The following is a 24,899-nucleotide window of genomic DNA, read 5'->3' on the forward strand; positions in this document are numbered from 1 at the left end:
TCTGTGAATGACAAATCGAACAATTGCAGTGATTCAGTTTCTCAATCAACATTTCTTGAGTTTAGATCCAGTTTCTTGATAAATGTTGTCCTTCCGGCAGGTCACATGCATCATTTCAGTTCGTTATTACGTTGTGTTCATATAAATCACAGTCTTTTGCTATTTTATAGTGTTACCACCTGGCTCAGGGGTGACAACAATAAGGGGAGCAACACACAGTCAATACCAGTTCTGATCACTATTTATTTAACAAAAGTGTCCATCAAAATGGTATAAATATGGAGTGTGTAAAATGGAGCATAATCAGTTGTGTCAGCGGTGTGTGGATGGGTGAGAATGTGTGTGGCAAATGTTGAATTCTGCAGCAAACCAAACAGAGATGGCTACACAGGCTGGTGCAGGCCTCGCAGTGGGTGAGTGAGAGAGTGGGCAATCAGAAAGGCAGGCTTTTATGCTTTCTGAAAGGCCACACCCAGATTAAAGCAGGTGACACTCCTCAGCTCCACCCCTGAACAGCTCTCAGAGGCTGCAAACAAAAAGAGAGTGAGGCACAAACAAAGGAGTGGGAGGAGTTGTCACAATAGTATATACATCTGTGTGAGTTTATGAATATTTAATTGGTATATTTGTTGTTAGTATTTGGATAGGATGCAAGAAGCTGGTTGTCTAAGCACTATGTGACATCTACATCTCCATGACAACCAATCTGTTGAGGAAGATCATGTGGTTCAATCTAAGGATCCAGGACAGACGCTAAATCGACCTTGTGAGGAGATCACTTTGCCTTCTTCTGTTTTCAGCATCAATAATGGAATCTGAATCTCAGCCATGTGACTGTGTGTGTTTGTGTGAGGTGTCAGTCAGTACACAGGACTCAGGGATTCCTGTCAGTGTATTTATTCAGAAAGGCTGCAAGTGGGACACATATGCTGTAGCTTTACAGACAAGTAATCTGGTATTTCTGGGTGCAGCGTGTGTGTGTGTGTGTGTGCATACAGATATACTATAGAAATATGTAACTTACATTATAAATACACAGTTTTGTGCAAAAGAACCCATACTAACTTATCCTGAAAGAATGATTAACAGATACTGGTACTAGAAGGAATTTTATAAATGATGTTAAGAGGAATAGGAATCATGATGTATGTTCTCACTGCAGTGAGGAGCAGTCGTCCAGCTGCAGCTCATTGAACAGGAATCACCTGTCAGCAAGAACAAACCTACTCATAGAGACAGGGCGCCCTCTGGTGGTGGAATAACAATAGACTCTAAATATTTTGATATATGATATATTGATCATATTGAAATTACCTACAGTCGATATGACACGGAGACAAAGCAAGCATTCTTAAAGCTTTCAGTTCAAATATCTGCTCGTGATGAATGTGTTCAACAGACTGCTGAATGATGCTAAATGATCCATCTGCTAACACGATAACGATCAGGAGTTCAGATGATGATACACTGGTTTTCGTATTTTCTTCTCAGCTCTTCTACTTGTTGTTCATGCTTTTCCTTCAACTCCCCCATTTGTTTTTTCAGCTCTTTTTCTTTGTGACTTGAGAGGTTTTGTAACAGATTGTACTCGTTGACATGCTTCCCCTCTGCGTCTTTTATTTGTGTCTCATGCTTTTGCTTCAGTTCCTGTATTTCCTCCATGTGTTTCTCTACCAATGCTTCAAAGTCCTCCGTGTATTTCTTTTTAAAATCATTGAATTCTTCAGCTTGTTTTCTGGCCTCCTCTTCGTAGCTCTTCTTCATTTCCTCTATTTCTTTCTTATACTTTTCCTCTAATTCTTTTCTCTCCTTTTCCACCTCTTCTATTCTGATTTGATCTTCTTTTCTTTTGTTTTCATGTTTTTCTTTTTCCTGCTCATATTCTTCTTGGAGCTTTTTAAGTCTTGTTTGCTCCTTCTGACGTTTCTGTTCGTCCTCTTGATATCGTTTCTCCCACCACTCTTGTCTTTCCTTCTCCCATTCTTCTCGTTTCTTTCTCATCTCTTCTCTACTCTGCTCCAGCTGTCTGTCAATAGTTTCCTTTTCCTTCGACTCTGACTTTATTTTTTCCTCCAGAACTTTATGTTTTTGTTCCCACTCTTGTTGCTGAAGTTCTTCCTGCCTCTTCCTTTCCTTGTCTTCCTCCTTTCTCTTCTCCTGTTCTTTCCTTCTCTGGTCACGCTCCTTCTCCATGTTTTCCTCCAGTTCTTGAAGATGTTTTGCTTTCAGTTTTCCCTCCTGTTCTATTTCAGCTTTCTGTTGTTCTATTCGTCTCTTCACTGCTTCGATTTCCTCCTCATGTTTTCTTTGAAGCTCCTCCTTCTGTCTCTGCATTTCTTCCTCGTTCTCCTTCAGGATCCTGTCCACTTCCTTTTGTATCTCTGCCTCGGCCTCTTGGAACATCTCTGAGGTGTAGCAGCTGACGCCATTTTCCTTCATCATTCTGTTGATCTTGGTCAGCAGCTCTCTGACTTGTGTGCGGTTTGTGAGGTCTTTGTTATTGAAGACCTGGTATCTTCCTCCACAGTCATTCACCAGTTTTTTTAAAAAGTCACAGCCTTCTAGGTAACTCTCAAATGACTGACCGTCCAGTTCATCTCCTCTTGTGAATATGACGATGATGAAATGTTGTGAATTCTTGCCAAAATATTTCTTGATCAGTTCTACAGCTTCCTTCTCCTCCTGTGTGCAGCGACCGATCTGCATCACGAGTAAGAACACATGAGGTCCAGGAGACAACAAGCTGATGCATTTCACAAGTTCCTGTTGAATGTTATCATTGGACAGAGTCGTGTCAAACAGGCCAGGGGTGTCGACCACAGCAACAGGCCGACCTTCAATCTCTCCTGTTGCTTTCTCACAAAACTTGGTCACAGACTCTGGGCTGAGAGTAGATTTAAAACGCTTTTTGCCCAAAATTGTGTTTCCAGTTGCACTCTTCCCGCTGCCAGTCTTCCCAACCAGCACTACCCTGAGACGCTCTCTGCTCTGACCTTCATCATCACCTCTCATCACACTCCTCTGTTTCACATCCTGCAGTTTAGCTTTAAGTCTTGCATTAGTGTTCTCCTGCTCTACAACCTTCTCCATCTGAGCCTTGGTGAACGTGTCCTTTGTGAAGCATTTGGATCCTTCAGCTGTCATCTTTTCCACAGCTTCCAGCAGCTCTGGGATCTGTTGCTTGTCCTTGATGTTGAGAACAACATGTCTTCCTCCACAGCTCCGACAGAGATCCTGAATGTCTTTGTTTCCTCTGACAAAGTTAACAACAGCTGGAGCTGTAGGATCTGACTCCACAGTGAACAGAATCATGGTGAAGTCATTGACTCGACAGCTGAAAGTGTTCTGGATGATCTCTAACTCTCCCTTGTCTTCATCAGTGAGGGGACCCACAGGTAGGACCAGGATGAAGGCATGGACGCCCTCAGGTTCACAGAGGGAGACACACCTGAATGCTTCCTCCATCACTGCCTCCTGAGGTTTTCCAGACAAGGCAGGCAGCTCCAGCAGGGAAAGCCGACGTCCACACACCTCTCCCTGATGTTTAACACACTCTGATGAGTCGCAGACTGAATGAAACGCTGTCCGACCTAAAATGGCCTCGGCTGCTGAAGTCTTCCCTGCTCCTGTCCTCCCACACAGAACCAGGTTTAAAGCTGGTCTGGTAGTCTCTTCAGTGAAGGTGAGGAAGCTTCCTTTGTTTTCATGCACAATGTTCTCAATCTTCTCCATTAACAGTGTGCGGTTGTTGTCTTCAGTCATGTTGTAGCGTCTTCCTCCACAGTCTTTAAGGAGTCGACTAACAGCTGCTTCATCCCTCTCATGTGTCTCGACGACCATCGAGTGTTTAAAAGCATCTCGATCAAACAGACTCAGGATGAACTTCAGTGTTTGTCTGTTCTTCTCTGTGAAATCAGAAGGTTTCACTAACAGCAGAAGAACATTTGGTCCAGGAGGACAAAGAGTCACACAGCTCTTCATCTCTTCTATGACTGCCTCCACAGACAGACTGAAGATATCTGCAGTTTTCACCACTGTGACAGGATTTCCTCTCCACTCTCCACTGGCAGACACACATTGTCTGGTTGGGAAAGTCTTGATGTGATGAAAAGCTTCGTTCCTGATGATGAAGTTACCAAGTTTTGTCTGTTTGTCCTCACTTTTTCCCAGCAGCACAATCCTGATTCCAGATGCTGTAGAAAGACAAAACGACATAAACTGTGAGTCTGAAATCTCTGCACTGCTGACATGAAGAGATCTTCACTCATCTCCACACTTGGCCAGTGTTCTGGTTCAATTCATGGTGTCAACAGATTTAAAATGTAATTTATCATCATATCATTCATAATTAACCAAACTGTATATGCGTGTTGAGAGCCAATCATCCTGCTGCTGTCTTTTTAAATCTGATTCTCTCTGCCTTAGTTCATCCTCCAGGACAGTCCACTACAGTCAACACCCTGATCACCACCATACAGTCTCTGGCTAACTCCATCAAGCTGTCCTCGCAGGCCTTCAGTCCTGCAGCATCATCAGCTTCCCTCATCGCTGCCGAGCCTCGTGGCAGCCTGCCTTCATGTTCAACAGTGTTTTACATCGATGCTGCTCATCACTCTCTGGCCTCCAGACTACAGAGTCTCACAGGTGGAAAGCAACAATATCCACTCATCAGGTCAAAGAATCTTCCATGGGGAGATTCGTTTAGGACAACCCTGAGTTGTAGATGGATTCACTACGCTACTATATTTATGTACCATTTTGCTGTTGTTTGGTGATTAACTTTAGAAGTTTTTAGCTAGGAGCCTGTTTGCTGTTTTGTAGCAAAGCATTCAAAGATGATTGGGGCTGAGAGAAAACATGATAATTGTAGCAGCAAAGCTTAAACGTAAAAGCCCTGAGGGGCTGCATGAACGGCTAATGACGATGGTTGACGCGCTTGCTGTAATGCTGCTGTGTTGAAAATAAAAGTTGGACTTCTGTTTCTTTGCTTTGATTCTGTTGCTCACCCTTATGTTTCATTTCAATCTTCACGTGCTTGTTCCATAACTGGTGGACAAAACTCCAAACAATGAACTTAAATACAACACAACAACACAGAGTGTTACCCCTCCTGGCACAGCGGTCAAAAATTATTTTGCTCCTCCGTTCAGCAACACCTGTCACCTGGATGAAGGTTCCCACCAATATAGCACAATAACCCCCCAGCATAGTGACCCCTACTGGCCCAATTCATGTCTTACATTTGCTGATCTTGGAATGGCTCCTACAATAATAAACACTGCATTAAGAATAAAAGATGTAAGATGACATCATTAATTTGCAGCTTCATGCTCTAATCTCATCAAAGAGGATTTGTTTGAACAGAGCTTTCTTTGTCAGGACTGTTTCTGCACTTACCAGCAGCCATGATAGGAGTCTGTGTTTCTGCTTGTTGTGGGCTTTGATGATCAGCTGCTAAAGTAGATGTTGTGTCTGCAAATGCTTCACAGCTGACATGTTCTCCATTGTTCTCCTTTACGATTTGACCCAAACGTGTTAACAGCTCTGGAAGGTCAACATTCTTCAGCCACAGAAACCTGTAGCCACACTGTCTGATCATGTCCTTTAATGGAGGATGCTGCTGATACTTTTCCATCAAACCTGGACTGTCCTCTCTGGGTGTTGATATCAGCACCAGTGATTGATCAAATGATTGATCACTGAAGAGTTGAAGGAAGCTGCAGAGCCTCTGTTTGTGTTGCTCAGTGAAGTCTTCAGGCTGCAGAACCAGCAGGAACACATGAGGTCCAGGATCAGAGAGTCCCACACAGTTTTCTGTCAGCTCTGTCAGTTTGTGTTCAGAGATGTTTGGATGCAGCAGATCAGGTGTGTTGATGAGAACTATTTCTTTGTCTTTTAACTGTCCTCTGACTCTCAGACAGCGGTCTGGTTCTGCCTCAGTGTTGAACACAGTCTGTCCCAGTATGAAGTTCCCCACTGAACTCCTCTGAGACCAGCTGTTCCCCAGCAGAACAACCCTCAGCTCAGACACTGTGAAAGACAAAGATTTAGAAAAAGGCAACTAAACACTGACTTGCATTGATTCATTTATAGTTTTATTGCTGTTTGACTTCAGGTTTAGTTGCTTACTGACAGACTGAACCTACAAAATACTGTAAACTCAGATATTCTGAAATAGCAGGATAACACAGTTCAGTTTGACTCACTGTTGGGTGGCAGGAAAGGAAAGCTTCTCCTGCGCTTCAGTGGAGGCAGATCTGTGAATGTAAGAACACATCATTCATTTAGTTATTTATATGATCACATGTAATCTACAGTAGATCTTCTTATAACAGGAACACTGTCGTCTAGAACTCTGGACCAGATCTGAAACAAACACATGAAAAACCTGCCAGAACCAAACATCCACCAGGAAGAGACGCAATCTGAAAGTGACAGACAGACCCAGTCCTGAGCAGACCCATAAGTAGACCCAGTCCAGGATGTGGTGGACCTGAACAGACCCAAACAGAGAGACGACACCAACACTGGCAGCAGCGTGACGATCCACCGACAAGCAGCCGAGATGGAAACGAGCAGCAACACGTCTGATTCAAAAACACATCCTGCAGCCACGATGATGATGATGATGACACACCGTGTGATGAGAGTGAGTCCACTTGGATCCACTAAGGTATCTGACATATTGACACACAGACCTGAGACCTGCTGCAGTACAACCAGACTGAATGCAACTGTGATCCAGCTCGACTCGAGTCACGTTGGTCGGACATATAATCAGGTGGTCTGAACTGGTCTCCTTCTCCTTTCTGTACTTTTTCATGTCATCATAATGTTTCAGGGCGGTCATTATCACAGTTATAATCACACATCACACACTTTAGTTTTAGTGTAACACTGCAGGTGACACACCTGCTCATGACAAAAACCACTGAGTCATTCACATCAGGTGTTCACAGAAAGAGAGTTAATGGTGGAGAAAAGTTCAGCAGCAGATAATTCAAACAACTCAGCAGCTCCAGTTGTGACTTTTAGGTTTTGTCGCCACCAAGTGGATTTCTGTTGGCTCTGCAGCCTTTGACAAAAAACATTGATTCATTTTTCTCTGTATTTGATTTAAATGTCCAGAAACACATTAAACCATCATTTAAAACAGCGCCGAGGTCAAACTATGAGAGCAGAAAACAACTAAAATCATCAAAGGAAGCTAGAAGGTAGAAATAAAGGAAGAAAACATGACTGAAACGAGGAGAAATGAACAATGTTTAAAGGTAAAGGTGCAGGAAGAGACAACGAGACAGATCAATTAAACAACAATGAGAACAATTACAATCAATAAAATTAACAATTAAAGCTCAGAATCGTCTCGGCTGTATTAATGAGGTGATTTGAAAATTTTAAAGAGAAATCCAAGTATGTGAGACATAATAAGAGAAAGCAGATCTTCTTCAGTCTGTCTGAATGTTCGGCCCCTGCAGGCTGAACCATGGCTGAGTGGGCTACCAACACTCCAAGACAGCACGCTGACAGATGGGTAAAAACCTTCAGAAATGCATAGAAAACTACATCATAACTAAAAATCTGCCAGTTAGTGAAGGAAAGGAGAGAGGACATACAGGATATTGATCAGCTGTTTCATTTTAGAATGAAACAAGTCTCAGTGTTACTTCAAAGGCAGGATTTCTGTTTGAACTAAAAACCATTCATGGATCAATAATAATGCTAAACCCAAAGCATGATTCTGTTCAAGTATGTGACAAACATACTGTCCAATAAATATATAGATAATTTAATGTCACAGTTCCAGTTAAGAAAGGGCATTTTTCTCATGGCCATCAACAAAGACATGAATGGATTTGAAGGTGATGGCTGACACACAACTCACACACACTCACGCACCTCCGGGAGAGCTTTGACCAGATCCCGAGGGAGGTTGGAAACATTGAGTCCGAATGGACCATGTTCTCCACCTCCATTGTTGACGCAGCTGTTTGGATCTGTGGCCGTAAGGTCTCTGGTGCCTGTCGTGGCGGCAATCCCCGAACCCAGTGACCTCTGCATTACCATCTGGTATCCTGATCATTACCTTTACTCAGATCTTGTCAACAACATACACACTTTGATCACTGCAGGCTACACACATTCTCTAATGGCATGTTATGCTGCTGGTAATTATTACATTTCATTGCATCTGTCTGTTGCTCCTGCACTGTAGAGGCCAGCTCTTTGTGGCCGCTATAGCCGCGGTAATTTATTGTTATTATTGTATTGTCACATCGGAGTGGTGGTGGTACGTCAGCATCAGAGGTGGTACAGTCAGCTGTTAACCTGGTATTGGGGTTTTTGAACTGAGAGGGGGTGAACGGGAAGTGCTACTTTTTGCTGACCGCTTGATTTTGCCATTGATAGAATTCCTACTTTCTGATGTAAGTGCTGTTTTAATCACTAATAAATGCACGAAGCAGTATACTTGGAGCAGATTATTCATTCAACACAAACTTCAGCCAGCGCGTCGGGCATGGTATGTTTTTTTTCCTAGTTCAGCCTCTCGGCGGCTACGTGGATCAGGATAGTCGCCTATATTTGTCAGCAAAAAAGCAAGACAAAAACGACGGATTGGAGCCTCAGGATCACACAAGTTCAGGATCGCTTTGGGACGCACCTCATGGAGCAAGTGGATAGTTGGATTCATTGATCCCATCGCACCCGGGGCCACGTCTGAGAACACAACAGGCGGACATCCTTCGCTGTGTCCGGCGGTATGTAACCCGCTCTGTTTGGCTGTGATGTTGGCTTGTTGGAACAGTTTGAACGAGTTATTGCCGTGTGGAAATCAGCGTTGTGGATGAGGTGTGTTGGCGCGCGACGCTGAATTGGCTTGTGTGATGTAGTGCTGTTTCGCTGGAAGGCTGCGGCTTGGTGTGGCTTTTGATGTCGCTGGTTTGGCGTGGATTTTCTCAGTTTTCAAGAATTTACAAATGGAAAGAAGGATTTGTTCAGGATGTGGAAGCCTGGTTTAAACTGAACACTGGATGCCCAAGCAAAGCTCTGTCAGAGACCCAGGTAGCTGGACCACTCCAGCAGGAGGATGCCTTGGAAAAGGAAACACAGCTGGATATGGAAGTTGGAGGAGAGCATCAACTTAACCAAAACCTGAATCCTCAAATTGACGATCAAGAGGAAATGGCTTCTCTGCAGCAAAATTGCCAAAATGATGAAATGATACAGCTTCACCAACATCCTCAAACTGATTACCAGGATACAGTAGCACCCACGGACAGCATATCAAATCTGAGCAGCAAGTTGAGTAGTTCAAGATCTAAGGTTTCATCTGCTGCTTCTGCGCGTCTCAAAGCTGAGGCCGAAATGGCTGCCTTGTTGGCTCGGCAAAGGTTGCTCAAAGAAAAGCATGCTCTTGAAGAACAGGAAGAGCAATTAAGAAAGCGGAAAGAGCAACTTGAGCTGGAGGCTGAGATAGCAGCATCAATGGCAAAAGTTAAGGTTTTCGAATCCTCTAGCTCAAGCGTTCACAGTCGTAGGGATCGGAAAAAGGATGGCATGGAGTCATATTTTAAAAAAGGTCTCAAAATTTCTGCAGAGCCCTTTGTGTCGAATAAGGGTGGACAGTATGGACAGATGCTGCCTGTAACTGTGAAGCTAAGTCCACACTTTGGAGGTGCAAGGCCAAAGTCACCTGTCAGAAACAGCGTTAGTTATCTCCACCAGGGGCCCCCAGTGCTCCTAAAACCAGACACTGCAGTCCCTAATGCTGCAGCGCCCCCTGTGTCTCAACATGAAGATGTGCATGGCCATTTTTCCAGCCACAGCAGTGAACACAATATTATGTCTATATTGGAAAACCAGAACAAAATGACATCAATATTAGTGCATCAGCAAACTCTTGCCTCACTGCCAAAGAGGGATATTCAAATTTTTGATGGCAATCCTTTGCAGTACTATGCTTTTTTGCAGGCCTTTGAACACACCATAGAGGCAAAGACTAAGGATCCTGTGGACCGCCTGTTTTATCTAGAGCAATACACCAGTGGGCAGCCACAACAACTTGTTAGAAGCTGTCAACACCTAATTGATGGTACAGGATATGCCACAGCGAAGGCTTTGCTACATGAACATTTTGGAAATGAGCATCATATAGCATCTGCTTACATGAATAAGATATTTTCATGGCCACAAATTAAGTCAGAGGATACAAAGGCTCTACAAGGCTCTATATAGTTTGTTCCTGTGTGGATGTCGTACTGCCATGAAGGATGTATATAATCTGTGTGACTTGAACACACCAGCTAATATGCTTGTTGTCATCAAGAAACTGCCCTACAAGTTGAGGGACAAGTGGCGAACAGTGGCATATGATATTCAGGAGAAGTACAGCAGAAGGGCCATGTTTTCTGATATTGCAATCTTTGTTGAACGGCAAGTGAAGGTGGCCATCGACCCCATATTTGGAGATATGCAAGATGCTCCGACAGTTGGTGCAAGTAAAGACAGTGGCAAAGTAAAACCTGTTCATCGACCAAAGTCTAGAGGGAGTAGTTTTGCCACGACTGTCACGACACTTGAAAAAGGGCCTCATTCAGAGAGGAGCAGGGTCAAAGATGGAACTGAGAAGACTTGTCTCTACTGTAAGAACAGTAAACACACACTGGATTCGTGCACTCTATTGGAGAGAAAAGCGCATAGTGAGAAGATGGAGTTCCTGAAAACTAATGGAGTTTGCTTTGGCTGGGCTGCATTGGGCACGTCAGTAAAGAGTGCAGGAAACGTCTCTCATGTAAATTATGTGGCTCACGACATCACAGCATGCTGCACATCCATCGGGAGGAAAGAGAAGCAGAGGCAGAGAAAGACAAGACCGAATCAGCAAGTGCTGAGGACAGTGTTCTTGTGAAAGTGAACACCGGTGGTCTCACTGGGGCCGGTGATCGGGACTGCAAGCTTGCCATCGTGCCAGTCAAAGAAGTGAAGTCAAGCAAAGGTCAAAAGGTCGTGGAAACCTATGTCTTTTTAGACCCAGGAAGTTCAGCCTCTTTCTGCACAGTGGGTCTGATGGAGAAGCTGGATCTCTCTGGGAGGAAAACGAAGATTCTTTTGCGCACTATGGGCCAAGAGAAAGTTGTGGAGAGTTGCGTTGCATCTGCCTTGGAAGTTGCTGGATTGGACAGTGACACATATTGTGAAATGCCAAAGATTTTCACACAACGAGAAATGCCTGTTAACAGAGGCATGAATGTGCCCAGAGCATTGGAGCCCCTGGAGGTCATCAGGAGTGTGGATGGAGGGCCATATGCTGTGAAGACCATGCTTGGCTGGACTGTAAATGGACCACTTGGCGACTGTGGTGATACTCTAACGTGTCAGCCTGGAGTTTTCGTCAACAGAATTGCTGTTGTCACACTAGATGAGCTCTGGAACCAACAGTTTAAGACAGACATTCCTGAAAGTGGTCAGGAGGAGCAAGCAGGGCTGTCAAGGGAGGACCACAGGTTTCTGGAAATGGCTGGAAAAACTGTGAAGCTGGTGGATGGCCATTATAGTGTCGCCTTACCTTTGAGGGACAGGAAGGTCAGCATGCCCAACAATCGCAAAATTGCTGAGCAACGCACCACCAGCCTGAAAAGGAGATTCATCAGGGATGCATCATTCCACAAAGACTACACTGCATTCATGAATAACCTGATCAAAAATGGATATGCTGAGAGAGTGCCACACTCAGCTCTGGACCGCAGTGACAGCAAGGTGTGGTATATCCCTCATCATGGGGTATACCATCCCCAGAAAAGGAAGATCCGTGTTGTTTTTAATTGTGGGGCATCATACAAAGATGTGTTGCTTAATGTGCATCTTTTGCAAGGACCTGACCTTACAAGCACGCTGATTGGTGTCTTGACCTGGTTTAGGAAGGAGCCCATTGCTCTGATGTCTGACATTGAGGCTATGTTCCATCAGGTTCGTGTGTCAGAGGAAGATGTGGACTTGTTGCGCTTCCTTTGGTGGCCCAATGGAGACTTCCAAAGAGATATGGCAAAATACAGGATGGTCGTCCATTTGTTTGGCGCTACATCATCCCCGAGCTGTGCTAATTTTGCTCTACGGAGGTGCGCCAAAGATAACAAGGAGCTTTTTAGCCAGCAGGTGTTTGAAACCATCATGCACAGTTTTTATGTTGACGATCTCCTGACCTCGGTAGCTTCAGAACAGGAAGCTATGTCTCTGTATCACGACTTGAGAACCATCTGTGCCAGGGGAGGTTTTCATTTGACTAAATGGAGCAGCAATAGTCGTGGTGTGCTGACAGCAATATCAGAGGAGGAAAGAGCAAAGGAGGTTAAGGACCTGGACCTAGATCAGGACGTCTTACCAGTGGAGAGGGCCCTGCGGGTGAGATGGTGTGTACAGTCTGATATCTTTAAGTTCAGTGTAACCATCAGAGACAGACCGTTGACCGAAGAGGAATTCTGTCAACCGTCAGCTCTTTCTATGAGCCTCTGTGATTTTCACCGCTAAGAAAATCCTTCAAGACCTGTGCCGGAAAGGGCTAGGCTGGGATGACCCCATACCAGTATCTGCGACCCAAGCATGGACAGACTGGGTTAAAGAACTGCAATTGCTGGGAGATTTCGGCATCAGACGATGTTTGAAGCCCCCCAATTTTGGGGAAGCAACTCACATCACTTTGCAGACGCAAGTGAGGAGGGCTATGGCACTGTCACTTACCTGCGGTTGAATAACCAGCAAGGCCAGACACACACTGCCTTCATCATGGGAAAGTCCAGGGTGGCACCTCTTAAGCCTTTGACGATTCCACGTATGGAGCTGACAGCAGCGGTGATGGCAGCACGCATGGATAAGTTGTGGAGGAGGGAGTTGAGGCTGCAACTGCAAGACTCAGTTTTTTGGTCGGACAGTACTGCTGTTTTGAAATATATAGAGACCTCAAGACCTCAACCTCAAGATTTCGAGTCTTCGTTGCAAACAGAGTCTCAGAAACCCTCAAGATGTCTGATCCATCGCAATGGCGTTATGTGTCTACTATATGTAATCCAGCAGACCTTGCCTCTAGGGGTTTAAGGACAAAGCTGTTCCTGGAAAATGAGGTGTGGGTATCTGGTCCCTCATTTCTTGTACAGCCAGAGGAAATGTGGCCTGTCAATCCAGAGCGATTGAAAGCGCTTCCATCCGAAGACCCAGAAGTTAAGGCATCAGGTGCCATTGTTTCCATGGAACAAGAGGAGGATGATGCTGTGATACATTTGATAAATCGCAGCTCATCATGGACCCGTCTCACACGAGTGATGGCCTGGATTCTGAAGACTTTACTTCTGAACGTCAGGAAGAAATTGAAAATTGTCGCACATCTGTCTCCATCTTCGCCTGATTCAGCGCAAGTGGATGCTCTCAACAAGGAGGTGCATGACGACAAATCCGGTCATGGTTGCCTTTCAGTGGAAGAGATCAGAGATGCCGAACTGGAACTAATGAAGTTTTGTCAAGGAAGCAGGTTCCCAGATGAATTAGCGTGTCTGCGAAAGAGAGAGTGTGTGAAAGGAAATAGCCACCTATACAAGCTCAGTCCCATATTGGAGGATGGGATATTGAGAGTTGGAGGACGACTTAGTATAGCTGCCATGCCCGAGGAGTCTAAACACCCAGCTATAATCGCTAAAGACCTTCACATCTCAGACCTCATCATACGGCATATCCATCAGGAGGTTGGCCATGGTGGCAGGAACCACGTGCTGTCAAGGCTGCGGCAGCGCTTTTGGATTCCTTCGGCTAGTGTTGCCATAAGGAAAGTTCTGGCTAAGTGTGTCATTAGTCGCCGGCTACATGGAGCTGCGGGACAACAGCAAATGGCAGATTTGCCTGTTGACAGAGTTTCAGCCGATGAACCTCCCTTCAGTTATGTTGTAGTTGACTACTTTGGACCTTTTGACATCAAGTGTGGGAGGAGTCTGGTGAAAAGATATGGAGTCATCTTCACATGTTTGGCAGTAAGAGCAGTGCACATTGAAGTTGCTTCATCTCTGAACACAGATTCATTCATCAATGCCTTACAACGCTTTATTGCCAGAAGAGGGCAGGTCAAAGAGCTGCATTACGACAATGGCACTAATTTTGTTAGTGCAGATCGTGAATTGAAACAAGCCATTGAGGGATTTAAGCTGGAGCAAATCAATGATGCACTTCTCTCGAGAGGAATCAAGTGGACTTTTAATCCTCCTACTGGATCGCATCATGGCGGAGCATGGGAGAGGTTAATTCGCTCCATCAGGAAGATTCTCAATTCCACGCTGAGAATTCAAAATTTGGATGAGGAGGGACTACACACAGTACTCTGTGAGGTGGAATCAATTCTGAACAGCAGACCGCTTACCAAAGAATCCACAGATCCAAACAACTTGGAAGCGTTAACACCCAACCACCTTCTTCTTCTCAAATCTAAGCCCAGTCTTCCACCCGGTTTGTTTCACAAGGATGACAGTTATGCACGCCGGAGATGGAAACAGGTACAATACATTTCTGACCTGTTTTGGAAAAGGTGGCCAAAGGAAAATTTGCAACAGCTACAGGAGCGACAGAAATGGGCAACAGTCAAGTGTAACTTCATCCCTGGGGACATAGTGCTTATAGTGGATGATTCTGCACCTCGGAATTCCTGGATCATTGGAAGGATTACAGAGGTAGTGCCAGATCGAAAAGGATTTGTACGGCAGGTACGCATCAAGACCCGGGCCAGCACTCTCTGCAGGCCTGTGACCAAGATTTGCCTTCTTCAGGAGGCCGCATTGTGAAGTCTGTTTTTTGGTTTTTTTTGGCTTCACCTTAGTTTGTTTTTGCTTGTTTGACTTGACTTGAGTGGTTATTCGCTCTGAAGAAAGGACAAGTGCTAGTAACCTCTGTCCTGACATGACTTTTCTTGACTTAAAGGAGAAATGAATCAAAGAACTCACATAATTGATGATGGACAATTTGGATTCAGAAGAAAATCATCTTGTGTTGAAAAGAGCAAATATTGCAAGAAAGAGGGAATTGCATTGTACTGTTTAGTATTTTGTATATTATATGAATTTTGATATGGTTAACATTCTGTAATTATTACTCATTGCTATGTATTGATGGTAATAATTAGGGGCCGGAATGTAGAGGCCAGCTCTTTGTGGCCGCTATAGCCGCGGTAATTTATTGTCATTATTGTATTGTCACATCGGAGTGGGCGGGTCACGTGGTGGTGGTACGTCAGCATCAGAGGTGGTATAGTCAGCTGTTCACCTGGTATTGGGGTTTTTGAACTGAGAGGGGGTGAACGGGAAGTGCCACTTTTTGCTGACCGCTTGATTTTGCCATTGATAGAATTCCTACTTTCTGATGTAAGTGCTGTTTTAATCACTAATAAATGCACGAAGCAGTATACTTGGAGCAGATTATTCATTCAACACAAACTTCAGCCAGCGCGTTGGGCATGGTATGTTTTTTTTCCTAGTTCAGCCTCTCGGCGGCTACGTGGATCAGGATAGTCGCCTATATGCACTCTGCTAATTGATCTGTTTGTATTTTGTTTTTTTTGTATTTCTGTAGTGAAGAACTGTGAGATGAGTTTGGGTTCATTCTGGAGGAAATCTATCAGCAGATACTTGATGAACACTCTGATGAATTTACTTACTGTGAATTTGAGGGTTTCTCCCTGAGATTGAGACTTTCTCAGTGAGTGATTTAACTCGATGCCACCCTGTAAAAAGATGACATCATTAATTTGCAGCTTCATGCTCTAATCTCATCAAAGAGGATTTGTTTGAACAGAGTTTTCTTTGTCAGGACTGTTTCTGCACTTACCAGCAGCTTTAACAGCAGCCATGATAGAAGTCTGTCTTTCTGCTTGTTGTGGGCTTTGATGATCAGCTGCTAAAGTAGATGTTGTGTCTGCAAATGCTTCACAGCTGACATGTTCTCCATTGTTCTCCTCTACGACTTGACCCAAACGTGTTAACAGCTCTGGAAGGTCAACATTCTTCTGCCACAGAAACCTGTAGCGACACTGTCTGATCATGTCCTTTAATGGAGGATGTTGCTGATACTTTTCCATCAAACCTGGACTCTCCTCTCTGGGTGTTGATATCAGCACCAGTGATTGATCAAATGATTGATCACTGAAGAGTTGAAGGAAGCTGCAGAGCCTCTGTTTGTGTTGCTCAGTGAAGTCTTCAGGCTGCAGAACCAGCAGGAACACATGAGGTCCAGGATCAGAGAGTCTCACACAGTTTTCTATCAGCTCTGTCAGTTTGTGTTGAGAGATGTTTGGATCCAGCAGATCAGGTGTGTTGATGAGAACTATTTCTTTGTCTTTTAACTGTCCTCTGACTCTCAGACAGCGGTCTGGTTCTGCCTCAGTGTTGAACACAGTCTGTCCCAGTATGAAGTTCCCCACTGAACTCCTCTGAGACCAGCTGTTCCCCAGCAGAACAACCCTCAGCTCAGACACTGTGAAAGACAAAGATTTAGAAAAAGGCAACTAAACACTGACTTGCATTGATTCATTTATAGTTTCATTGCTGTTTGACTTCAGGTTTAGTTGCTTACTGACAGACTGAACCTACAAAATACTGTAAACTCAGATATTCTGAAATAGCAGGATAACACAGTTCAGTTTGACTCACTGTTGGGTGGCAGGAAAGGAAAGCTTCTCCTGCGCTTCAGTGGAGGCAGATCTGTGAATGTAAGAACACAGCATTCATTTAGTTATTTATATGATCACATGTAATCTACAGTAGATCTTCTTATAACAGGAACACTGTCGTCTAGAACTCTGGACCAGATCTGAAACAAACACATGAAAAACCTGCCAGAACCAAACATCCACCAGGAAGAGACGCAATCTGAAAGTGACAGACAGACCCAGTCCTGAGCAGACCCATAAGTAGACCCAGTCCAGGATGTGGTGGACCTGAACAGACCCAAACAGAGAGACGACACCAACACTGGCAGCAGCGTGACGATCCACCGACAAGCAGCCGAGATGGAAACGAGCAGCAACACGTCTGATTCAAAAACACATCCTGCAGCCACGATGATGATGATGATGATGATGATGATGACACACCGTGTGATGAGAGTGAGTCCACTTGGATCCACTAAGGTATCTGACATATTGACACACAGACCTGAGACCTGCTGCAGTACAACCAGACTGAATGCAACTGTGATCCAGCTCGACTCGAGTCACGTTGGTCGGACATATAATCAGGTGGTCTGAACTGGTCTCCTTCTCCTTTCTGTACTTTTTCATGTCATCATAATGTTTCAGGGCGGTCATTATCACAGTTATAATCACACATCACACACTTTAGTTTTAGTGTAACACTGCAGGTGACACACCTGCTCATGACAAAAACCACTGAGTCATTCACATCAGGTGTTCACAGAAAGAGAGTTAATGGTGGAGAAAAGTTCAGCAGCAGATAATTCAAACAACTCAGCAGCTCCAGTTGTGACTCCACCAAACTTTTAGGTTTTGTCGCCACCAAGTGGATTTCTGTTGGCTCTGCAGCCTTTGACAAAAAACATTCATTCATTTTTCTCTGTATTTGATTTAAATGTCCAGAAACACATTAAACCATCATTTAAAACAGCGCCGCGGTCAAACTATGAGAGCAGAAAACAACTAAAATCATCAAAGGAAGCTAGAAGGTAGAAATAAAGGAAGAAAACATGACTGAAACGAGGAGAAATGAACAATGTTTAAAGGTAAAGGTGCAGGAAGAGACAACGAGACAGATCAATTAAACAACAATGAGAACAATTACAATCAATAAAATGAACAATTAAAGCTCAGAATCGTCTCGGCTGTATTTATGAGGTGATTTGAAAATTTTAAAGAGAAATCCCAATATGTGAGACACAATAAGAGAAAGCAGATCTTCAGTCTGTCTGAATGTTTGGCCCCTGCAGGCTGAACCATGGCTGAGTGGGCTACCAACACTCCAAGACAGCACGCTGACAGATGGGTAAAAACCTTCAGAAATGCATAGAAAACTACATCATAACTAAAAGTCTGCCAGTTAGTGAAGGAAAGGAGACAGGACATACAGGATATTGATCAGCTGTTTCATTTTAGAATGAAACAAGTCTCAGTGTTACTTCAAAGGCAGGATTTCTGTTTGAACTAAAAAACAGTCATGGATCAATAATAATGCTAAACCCAAAGCATGATTCTGTATGTGACAAACATACTGTCCAATAAAATAGCAATGTGACGTAAAGCTGATGGAGCTGTGACTGTAGTCCAGCTGTGAGCTGATCTCTGCTCAGTCTGTCTGAGTGTTTCAGAGTTTAATTCAGGCTTCACAGACCGGACTGAAGGTCTGAGGACAAAGTGCTTTTCTTACATGCATCACATGTGGACACAGAAAGAGGACAGTCCTTTATGAGTGGACTCACCTGATGCTGCAGTCGCCATAATGTCACAGTGCTGGAACCGTCAGACAACTGAAGAGCATCTGCTGCATGAAGAGCCTGGAGGAGGAAGAGCAGAATGTAAATGATCTTCACTCACACAACAAAATTACATTAGATTAGACTAATGTAAGACTTTATTGTTCTCACAATGGAGAAATTCACTCTTACAGAAGCTCTGCAGAACACACAAGGGCAGGCGGGGGGGGCAAACAGCAAATGGAGGTGCAAGTAAGAACAATAGGAACAATAAGGCGCAAAATAAGAACAATAATGGTGATGATAAGAACAATACGAAGAACAACAAGGTGAAAATAAGAACAAAAGCAGCAAAAAAAAAATTACAACTGTAGAACAATAAAGGTGCAAATAAATATAAAAATAAAACTGCTTATTTCAGAGCACACTGGAGGGTCGACGTCACCTCAACGTCTCAGCGGGGATTCAAACTGACAACCGACCCTCTGCTTATGGTGGAGAGCACGAAGGCCTGCGAGAACATTTCCTGAAACTTAGGATTTATTTTGTAACTTCGAAATCTGTAAAATTCTATCATTTGTAATTTGCCTCATTTGTTCCTGGATCTCACAGAGGAGATCTACAGATTCCTGAATAAATAAAGATGATCTAACTGATCACTGACATGTGTTACCTCTAAAGAGAATAAACGGGCCGTCAGTCTGACGCTGATGTTTGTGGTTTTGTAGTTTCTCTTCAGCTCTGACTCTAAAATGGCGTCGTGTGAAGTCGATGTTAAAGTGATAAACTGAACCTTTCTGAGCCGCAAACACAGACACAACTTATTCCAGAGAAATTCCTCTAATGAAACACAAATGTCTGGACTTGAGAAGGAAATCTCGATGTCAGCCGTTTTCATCTCCAGCATGTGAAGGCGTGCATTTATCTGAAGTCCGTGATGTGCGTCACACTGTTGTTAGTCAAGTTACTTTAATAATAGAAAGCTATGAAGCGGGAACACACCTGACTGCTTACTGTGATGTCCGCCTTCAGCTGAGAAATAATCACTTGTATTGATCTACAGTACTGATAGATTATTGCACTTTATTTATTTGGTGTTATTTACCTTCAGTTTAGCTGAAGTCGGTCTGGATCTGCCGCGCTGTGAAAGACGACAGAAGTGAAAGTAAAGCTGTTTCAGGAAACTCTCTGACGTCTTCAGTCACCTCCTCCTCATTTCCCCTCAGTTCAAACTGTGAGTCGCTTTACGGTCTGAAGGGGGCGTCGTAGTGTGGGAGCGCTGACACTTCATTTCATTTCACGTGATACCTTTTCAATGTTACAATCCAGATAAGATTAAATATGCAGCAGATGAAATAATAAAGATTCCATTGGAGGACCCACCTGTCAATCAGCGTCTGTCACCTGTAGCTCTCAAAGGTTCCAAACGAACCGGACCGTCCACCTGTCTGACAGGTTTCCAGCAGGACAGACAGCAGCAGCCACTGTGTTTGCTGCTACACGTAATGTGTATTGATCACTACGAGTCAGCTGCATTTCCATTGCCCCTAGAAATGCGCAAATCCTAAATATCACAATAAAAAAACGGTAATGGAAACACGTAAATTTCGAGAATCCTCTCAAATATCGCAAAAACATGTTTACGCTCTCAGGTGGCTTTTCAGACGTGTCGATATTTAGGTGTATCGCAAAAGTGCAATGGAAACACTTTTTTCGCATTTACACATCTCCGAGGTCAGCGGGCTCCCCGTTTGGGGCCGACCGCATGCAGTCAGATATAACGTCTTGTTATTTTTGTATTGTATGAATTATAATTGTTTAATTATTGTTTTCTGGATCTCAATAAGTAGCAGACAAAAACTCTACAGCTGTTCCAGCTGTTAAAGACAATCTGACAGCTGTGATCTCGTCCTGTGTCACTTTGTAAAATCTAATCATTCCGTTTTCATTAACAGTGAGATGAACTTTAAAGACACACGTGCGCACAGATCAACAGCACGGTGTTTGCGATCGTGATGAGTGTGTGCACCTCAGCTATGTGGGAGACATTAACTTTAATATTTACACATAATTGCTGATAGAAAATATGTTGAAAGGACACTTCAGTAATTCACAGTCCTGTATTCTGCTGCTGCTCCGCCGGCGCGAGCTGACGCTGTCAGAGCGAGCTGATGCTGTCAGAGCGAGCAACTGCAGCGTCTTGGCTCGTCGTCTCGGCTGCTATTCCCCCAAACACTGCACAGGAGTCGACTCCTTGGAGCAGTCAGGATTTATTCTGAGACAACAGAAAATAATTACAGCCACAGCTGAGCAGGGAGTTGTTCAGCTTCCCATTCAGCCCTTTGTGGGATCGTCATTCTGATAAATAGTGATTGTATAGTGAGATTGTTTTTACAGAAAAAGGTGCAACAAAAATATATATAAATAAAATGTTGTATGTAATAATTAATTGCCACAAACAATAATTTCAGTCCCTCACATTACATTTCCATTAACATTTTTCACAACTCTAAAGCTCAATTTTATTAGTATGACACAGTAACTTTTCTTCTAGTGGTACTAGTTCTTTTATACAGTAAAAATTTCATTTTGCTTGTATAATATGTACATATATATTATATATATATATATATATATATTATTCTGTATTTCGTTTTTTAATCTCTGTTGCTATTTTTCTTCCATCTGCTACTACATGGTGCTGTAATGCCCAAATTAGTTCTTATCTCTTCTCTCTCTTATCTTAACATAGGTTTTACTGCCACACTGTGGCGAGAACTAGATACAGCACTGGCAACACAATCAACATTATCTGTCATATTTAACTAGCGACTACATAGTTTACAAACTCAACAGTTAAACATATGAACATACCTGAGACAACAGGAAATTAATACAGCCACAGCTCAGCAGGGAGTTGGTCAACTTTCCATTCAACGACAAAGCAAAGTTCTGGACTGGTACTTCCGGTTACTTAGCAACTAGCTAAAATGCTTCCCGCTTCCACACTGTATTTTTACGATCGCTTTTACAGTAAAAGATTGATGTAACCACGCATTCTATTATTCTGTTTTTTCGAGTAAGTATCAACGATTAATTTCCGATTATTTTTACACATTACATAAGAATTAAGTTACTTTTATTCATTAACTTACTTATGAATGGACCAGAGACCAACTTTCCCGCTTTGTGGGATTGTCCTTCTCATAGACATAAATACGTTTATCTGGCCGTTCTGATATGGATCCCCCACAATGCACCCGTTATAACATTTCCGGTTAGATTTTACCTTACCAAAATAAAATACACAGACTTCACATTAAGAAAATAAAATACACAGTAGAGCTGTGGCTGGCAGTCCCAAGTTTAACATGAATTTAACTTAGCTATTTATTTCACTACGTTACAACTGCACAAACATTCAACACAATCTGAAGACAGCCGATGGAGGACCCACTAACCCCAACTGGAAGAAGCTCGATTTAACGACAGAGCTAATCTGATGGTCAAGCTTGAGATCCATGTCCATTTTGAATCCAAGGTTTGTGACGGTGGGCTTAATATACTGGGACATGGAACCAAGATTTACAAATGGGGGCCCACTGGTGCCACCAAAAACCATCACCTCTGTCTTTTTTTCATTAAAATTTAAAAAGTTCATAGCCATCCAGGACTTTATGTCATCAAGACATCTAAGTAGTCGTCAACAGAGTGTTCATTCCTCTTTTTGAGAGGGACATAAATCTGACTGTCATCTGCGTAACAGTGGAAGGAAATCCCATGCTTCCTAAGTATGGAGCCCAGTGGGAGCAAGTAGAGAGAGAAAAGAAGGGGACCTAAGACTGAGCCCTGTGGGACCCCACATGTGAGACGAGCAGAGGAGGACACAGAGTCACTAAGGCTGACACAGAAAGTTCGATCAGCTAGGTATGACCTGAACCACTTGAGTGCTGTGCCCCTGATACCCACCCACTGTTTTAAACGAGAGATTAAAAGTTCATGGTCCACTGTGTCAAATGCAGCAGTCAAATCTAAAAGCACAAGAATAACACCAGAGTCAGTGGCTAAAAAGATATCATTAAAAACTCTGAGAAGAGCGGATTCAGTGCTGCGCAGGGTTTTAAAACCGGATTGGAAGACCTAAAGAATTTTGTGCTCTTCCAGAAATGCCATTAGTTGTCTGCAAACTATCTTCTCAAGGATTTTTGAGAGAAAAGGCAATTTAGAAATAGGCCTATAATTTGCAAGAACAGCAGTGTCTAGTCCTGGTTTTTTAATCATAGGCTGCACGACTGCATGTTTGAAATTTTCAGGGACCACACCTGAGGACAAACTGTTGTTGATGAGTGACAGAACAGAGGACCCTAGAGTGGGGAGAACCTCTTTAAATAGTCGGGGAGGGACCACATCATCCGGGGAATCTGAGGGCTTCAACTGACCAACAGTGTTCTGTAACGACAACAGAGTTACAGGCTCAAACCTGTCAAAGACAGCAGAGCAGGGCACACAGACTGAAGAGTCATATGCAGGGGATGAGATTAAAGCCCTAGTGGAGGCAACCTTGTCAATGAAAAAGTGAAGAAAAGGATAACCAACATTACTCCCTTATCCTGGTTTTGTGCAACAGGCTCCTGCTCTGTCCTGCCGTATCCAATCAGCAGTCTGCTCATAGTCTGAGCAGACTGCTGATAGTCTACACTCAGTGGCCACTTTATTAGGAACACATGAACAATCTGATGCAATCCAGTACAGCTGTTGTGTCATTAAGTTTCATGATGCTCATCATGTCTTTGTTGACACTGTCACAGGTTTTCATTTAAATGTGAGTTTTTAGCTCGAAGGTCACAGTTAGTGGTGCTGTTGTACTGGACTGCATCTCATCCAGATGTGTGTCTAATATTCTGCCCCCTCATGTTTGGGAATAAGGAGGACAAAATATTAGAAACACCTCTCAGTATAATGGGAACAGCACAGTAATAAATATATAACTGAAATTACACATTTTCAACAATGTGACCAAAAACCGTGTCTACAGTCAGCTACTTCTTTAAAGGAGTGTAAGGGTGTAAGAAGCATGAAAACACTCTCATTCTCACTCTTCTAACCTCACCTATGAGGAAAGAAAAGCCGTGACATCACTGAGCAAGGATGAAAACATCACAATCTTGCCAGCAGACAAAGGGAGATGCACGGTAATTCTAAACACTAACGATTACCATGACAAGATTCTTTCACTACTCAGTGACAGGAACACATATGAAGGCCTGAAACGAGACCCAACCAGCGGGTACAAGAGAACAATCATAGAATATCTGCAAAGTTTGCAGAAAGATGGAGCCATTGACCGTTTGCAATATCACCAGTTATACCCACAAGAGTCCATCCCGGGCATCTATGGTCTCCCGAAAATGAAGGAAAAAGAAGGAGCGCCTCTCAGACCTATTGTCAGCAGCATCAACTCTGTGACATACAACATTGCTAAGTTTGTGGCCAACATCTTAGCACCACTGGTTGGCAAAACGCCACACCACATCCAGAACTCAATGGACTTTGTAAGTAAGGTCCGGGACTTAAAACTAGACCCATCAGAAACAATGGTTTCCTTCGATGTCACATCGTTGTTCACATGCATTCCAGCCCAGGATGCTGTGGAAACAGTGAACAGCAGTTGTTACAAGACAACGCTTTGCAGAACTTTGCCCCTTAACCCGGAGCAAATATGCCATTTACTGGAACTCTGCCTAAAAACCACCTATTTTCAATTTAGGGGAAGGTTTCACAGGCAAAAACATGAGTGTGCGATGGGCTCACCAGTATCCCCCATTGTGGCTAATCTGTACATGGAGAACGGCTCTGAACTCTTTCAAAGGAACAACAACACCAAGTCACTGGTACAGATATGTGGATGACACGTGGGTAAAAATCCAAAGCCAAGAAGTGCAAGCCTTCACCGAGCACATCAACTCAGTGGACAAGAACATCAAATTCACTCGAGAGGATGTCAAGGACATGAGTTTGCCTTTTTTGGACTGTGATGTCCACATTGGAGAGAAAAGGCGCCTCCATATTGGGATTTACAGAAAACCCACTCACACAGACCAGTACCTCCTTTTTGAAGTCGACGTATTCAGATTCAAAGGAGAATAGGAACATAGGTCTTCCACCTGACATGCCACCATTAGGGGAATTGGAGCAGGAGATGGATGTGAGCCCACCTAGGTGGAGAGAAGTTGTGGAGGTGGTTAGGCGTGCAAAGGCTTCTTCGAGCCCAAGGGCCTAATGGAGTCCCCTACCGTGTCTACAAGAGTGCACCTGGCATCTTAAGGACACTATGGAGATACCTGAGAATAGTTTGGGAGAAACAAAGTATTCCAAGAGCATGGCGCAGGGCAGGAGGTGTCTTCATCCCTAAGGAGAAAGAGTCATCGGACCTTAGCCAGTTTCGGATGATT

The 24,899-nt window shown here is 43.6% G+C and overlaps 1 protein-coding gene across 2 annotated transcripts; it reads right to left on the bottom strand.

The window, feature by feature from the left end:
• Positions 1 to 223: 223 nt before the first annotated feature.
• LOC121606092 (GTPase IMAP family member 8-like) lies at positions 224 to 19,617 on the bottom strand. Of its 2 annotated transcripts, XM_041936229.1 has the most exons (8): positions 19,553 to 19,617; positions 18,454 to 18,528; positions 16,674 to 16,724; positions 15,853 to 16,497; positions 15,683 to 15,748; positions 6,207 to 6,257; positions 5,398 to 6,030; positions 224 to 4,193 (listed from the first exon to the last, which is right to left on the bottom strand). In XM_041936229.1, the coding sequence occupies exons 2-8, from the start codon at positions 18,470 to 18,472 to the stop codon at positions 1,453 to 1,455; spliced, it is 4,206 nt and encodes a 1,401-aa protein (XP_041792163.1). In that variant the 5' UTR covers positions 18,473 to 18,528; positions 19,553 to 19,617; the 3' UTR covers positions 224 to 1,452. The 2 variants fall into 2 exon arrangements, with proteins under 2 accessions (XP_041792163.1, XP_041792164.1); XM_041936230.1 differs by lacking the exons at positions 5,398 to 6,030; positions 6,207 to 6,257; positions 15,683 to 15,748.
• Between the last annotated feature and the right edge of the window lie 5,282 nt (positions 19,618 to 24,899).

This window comes from Chelmon rostratus, chromosome 5 (assembly GCF_017976325.1).
Source record: "Chelmon rostratus isolate fCheRos1 chromosome 5, fCheRos1.pri, whole genome shotgun sequence".
Classification (NCBI taxonomy): Eukaryota; Metazoa; Chordata; class Actinopteri; order Chaetodontiformes; family Chaetodontidae; genus Chelmon; species Chelmon rostratus.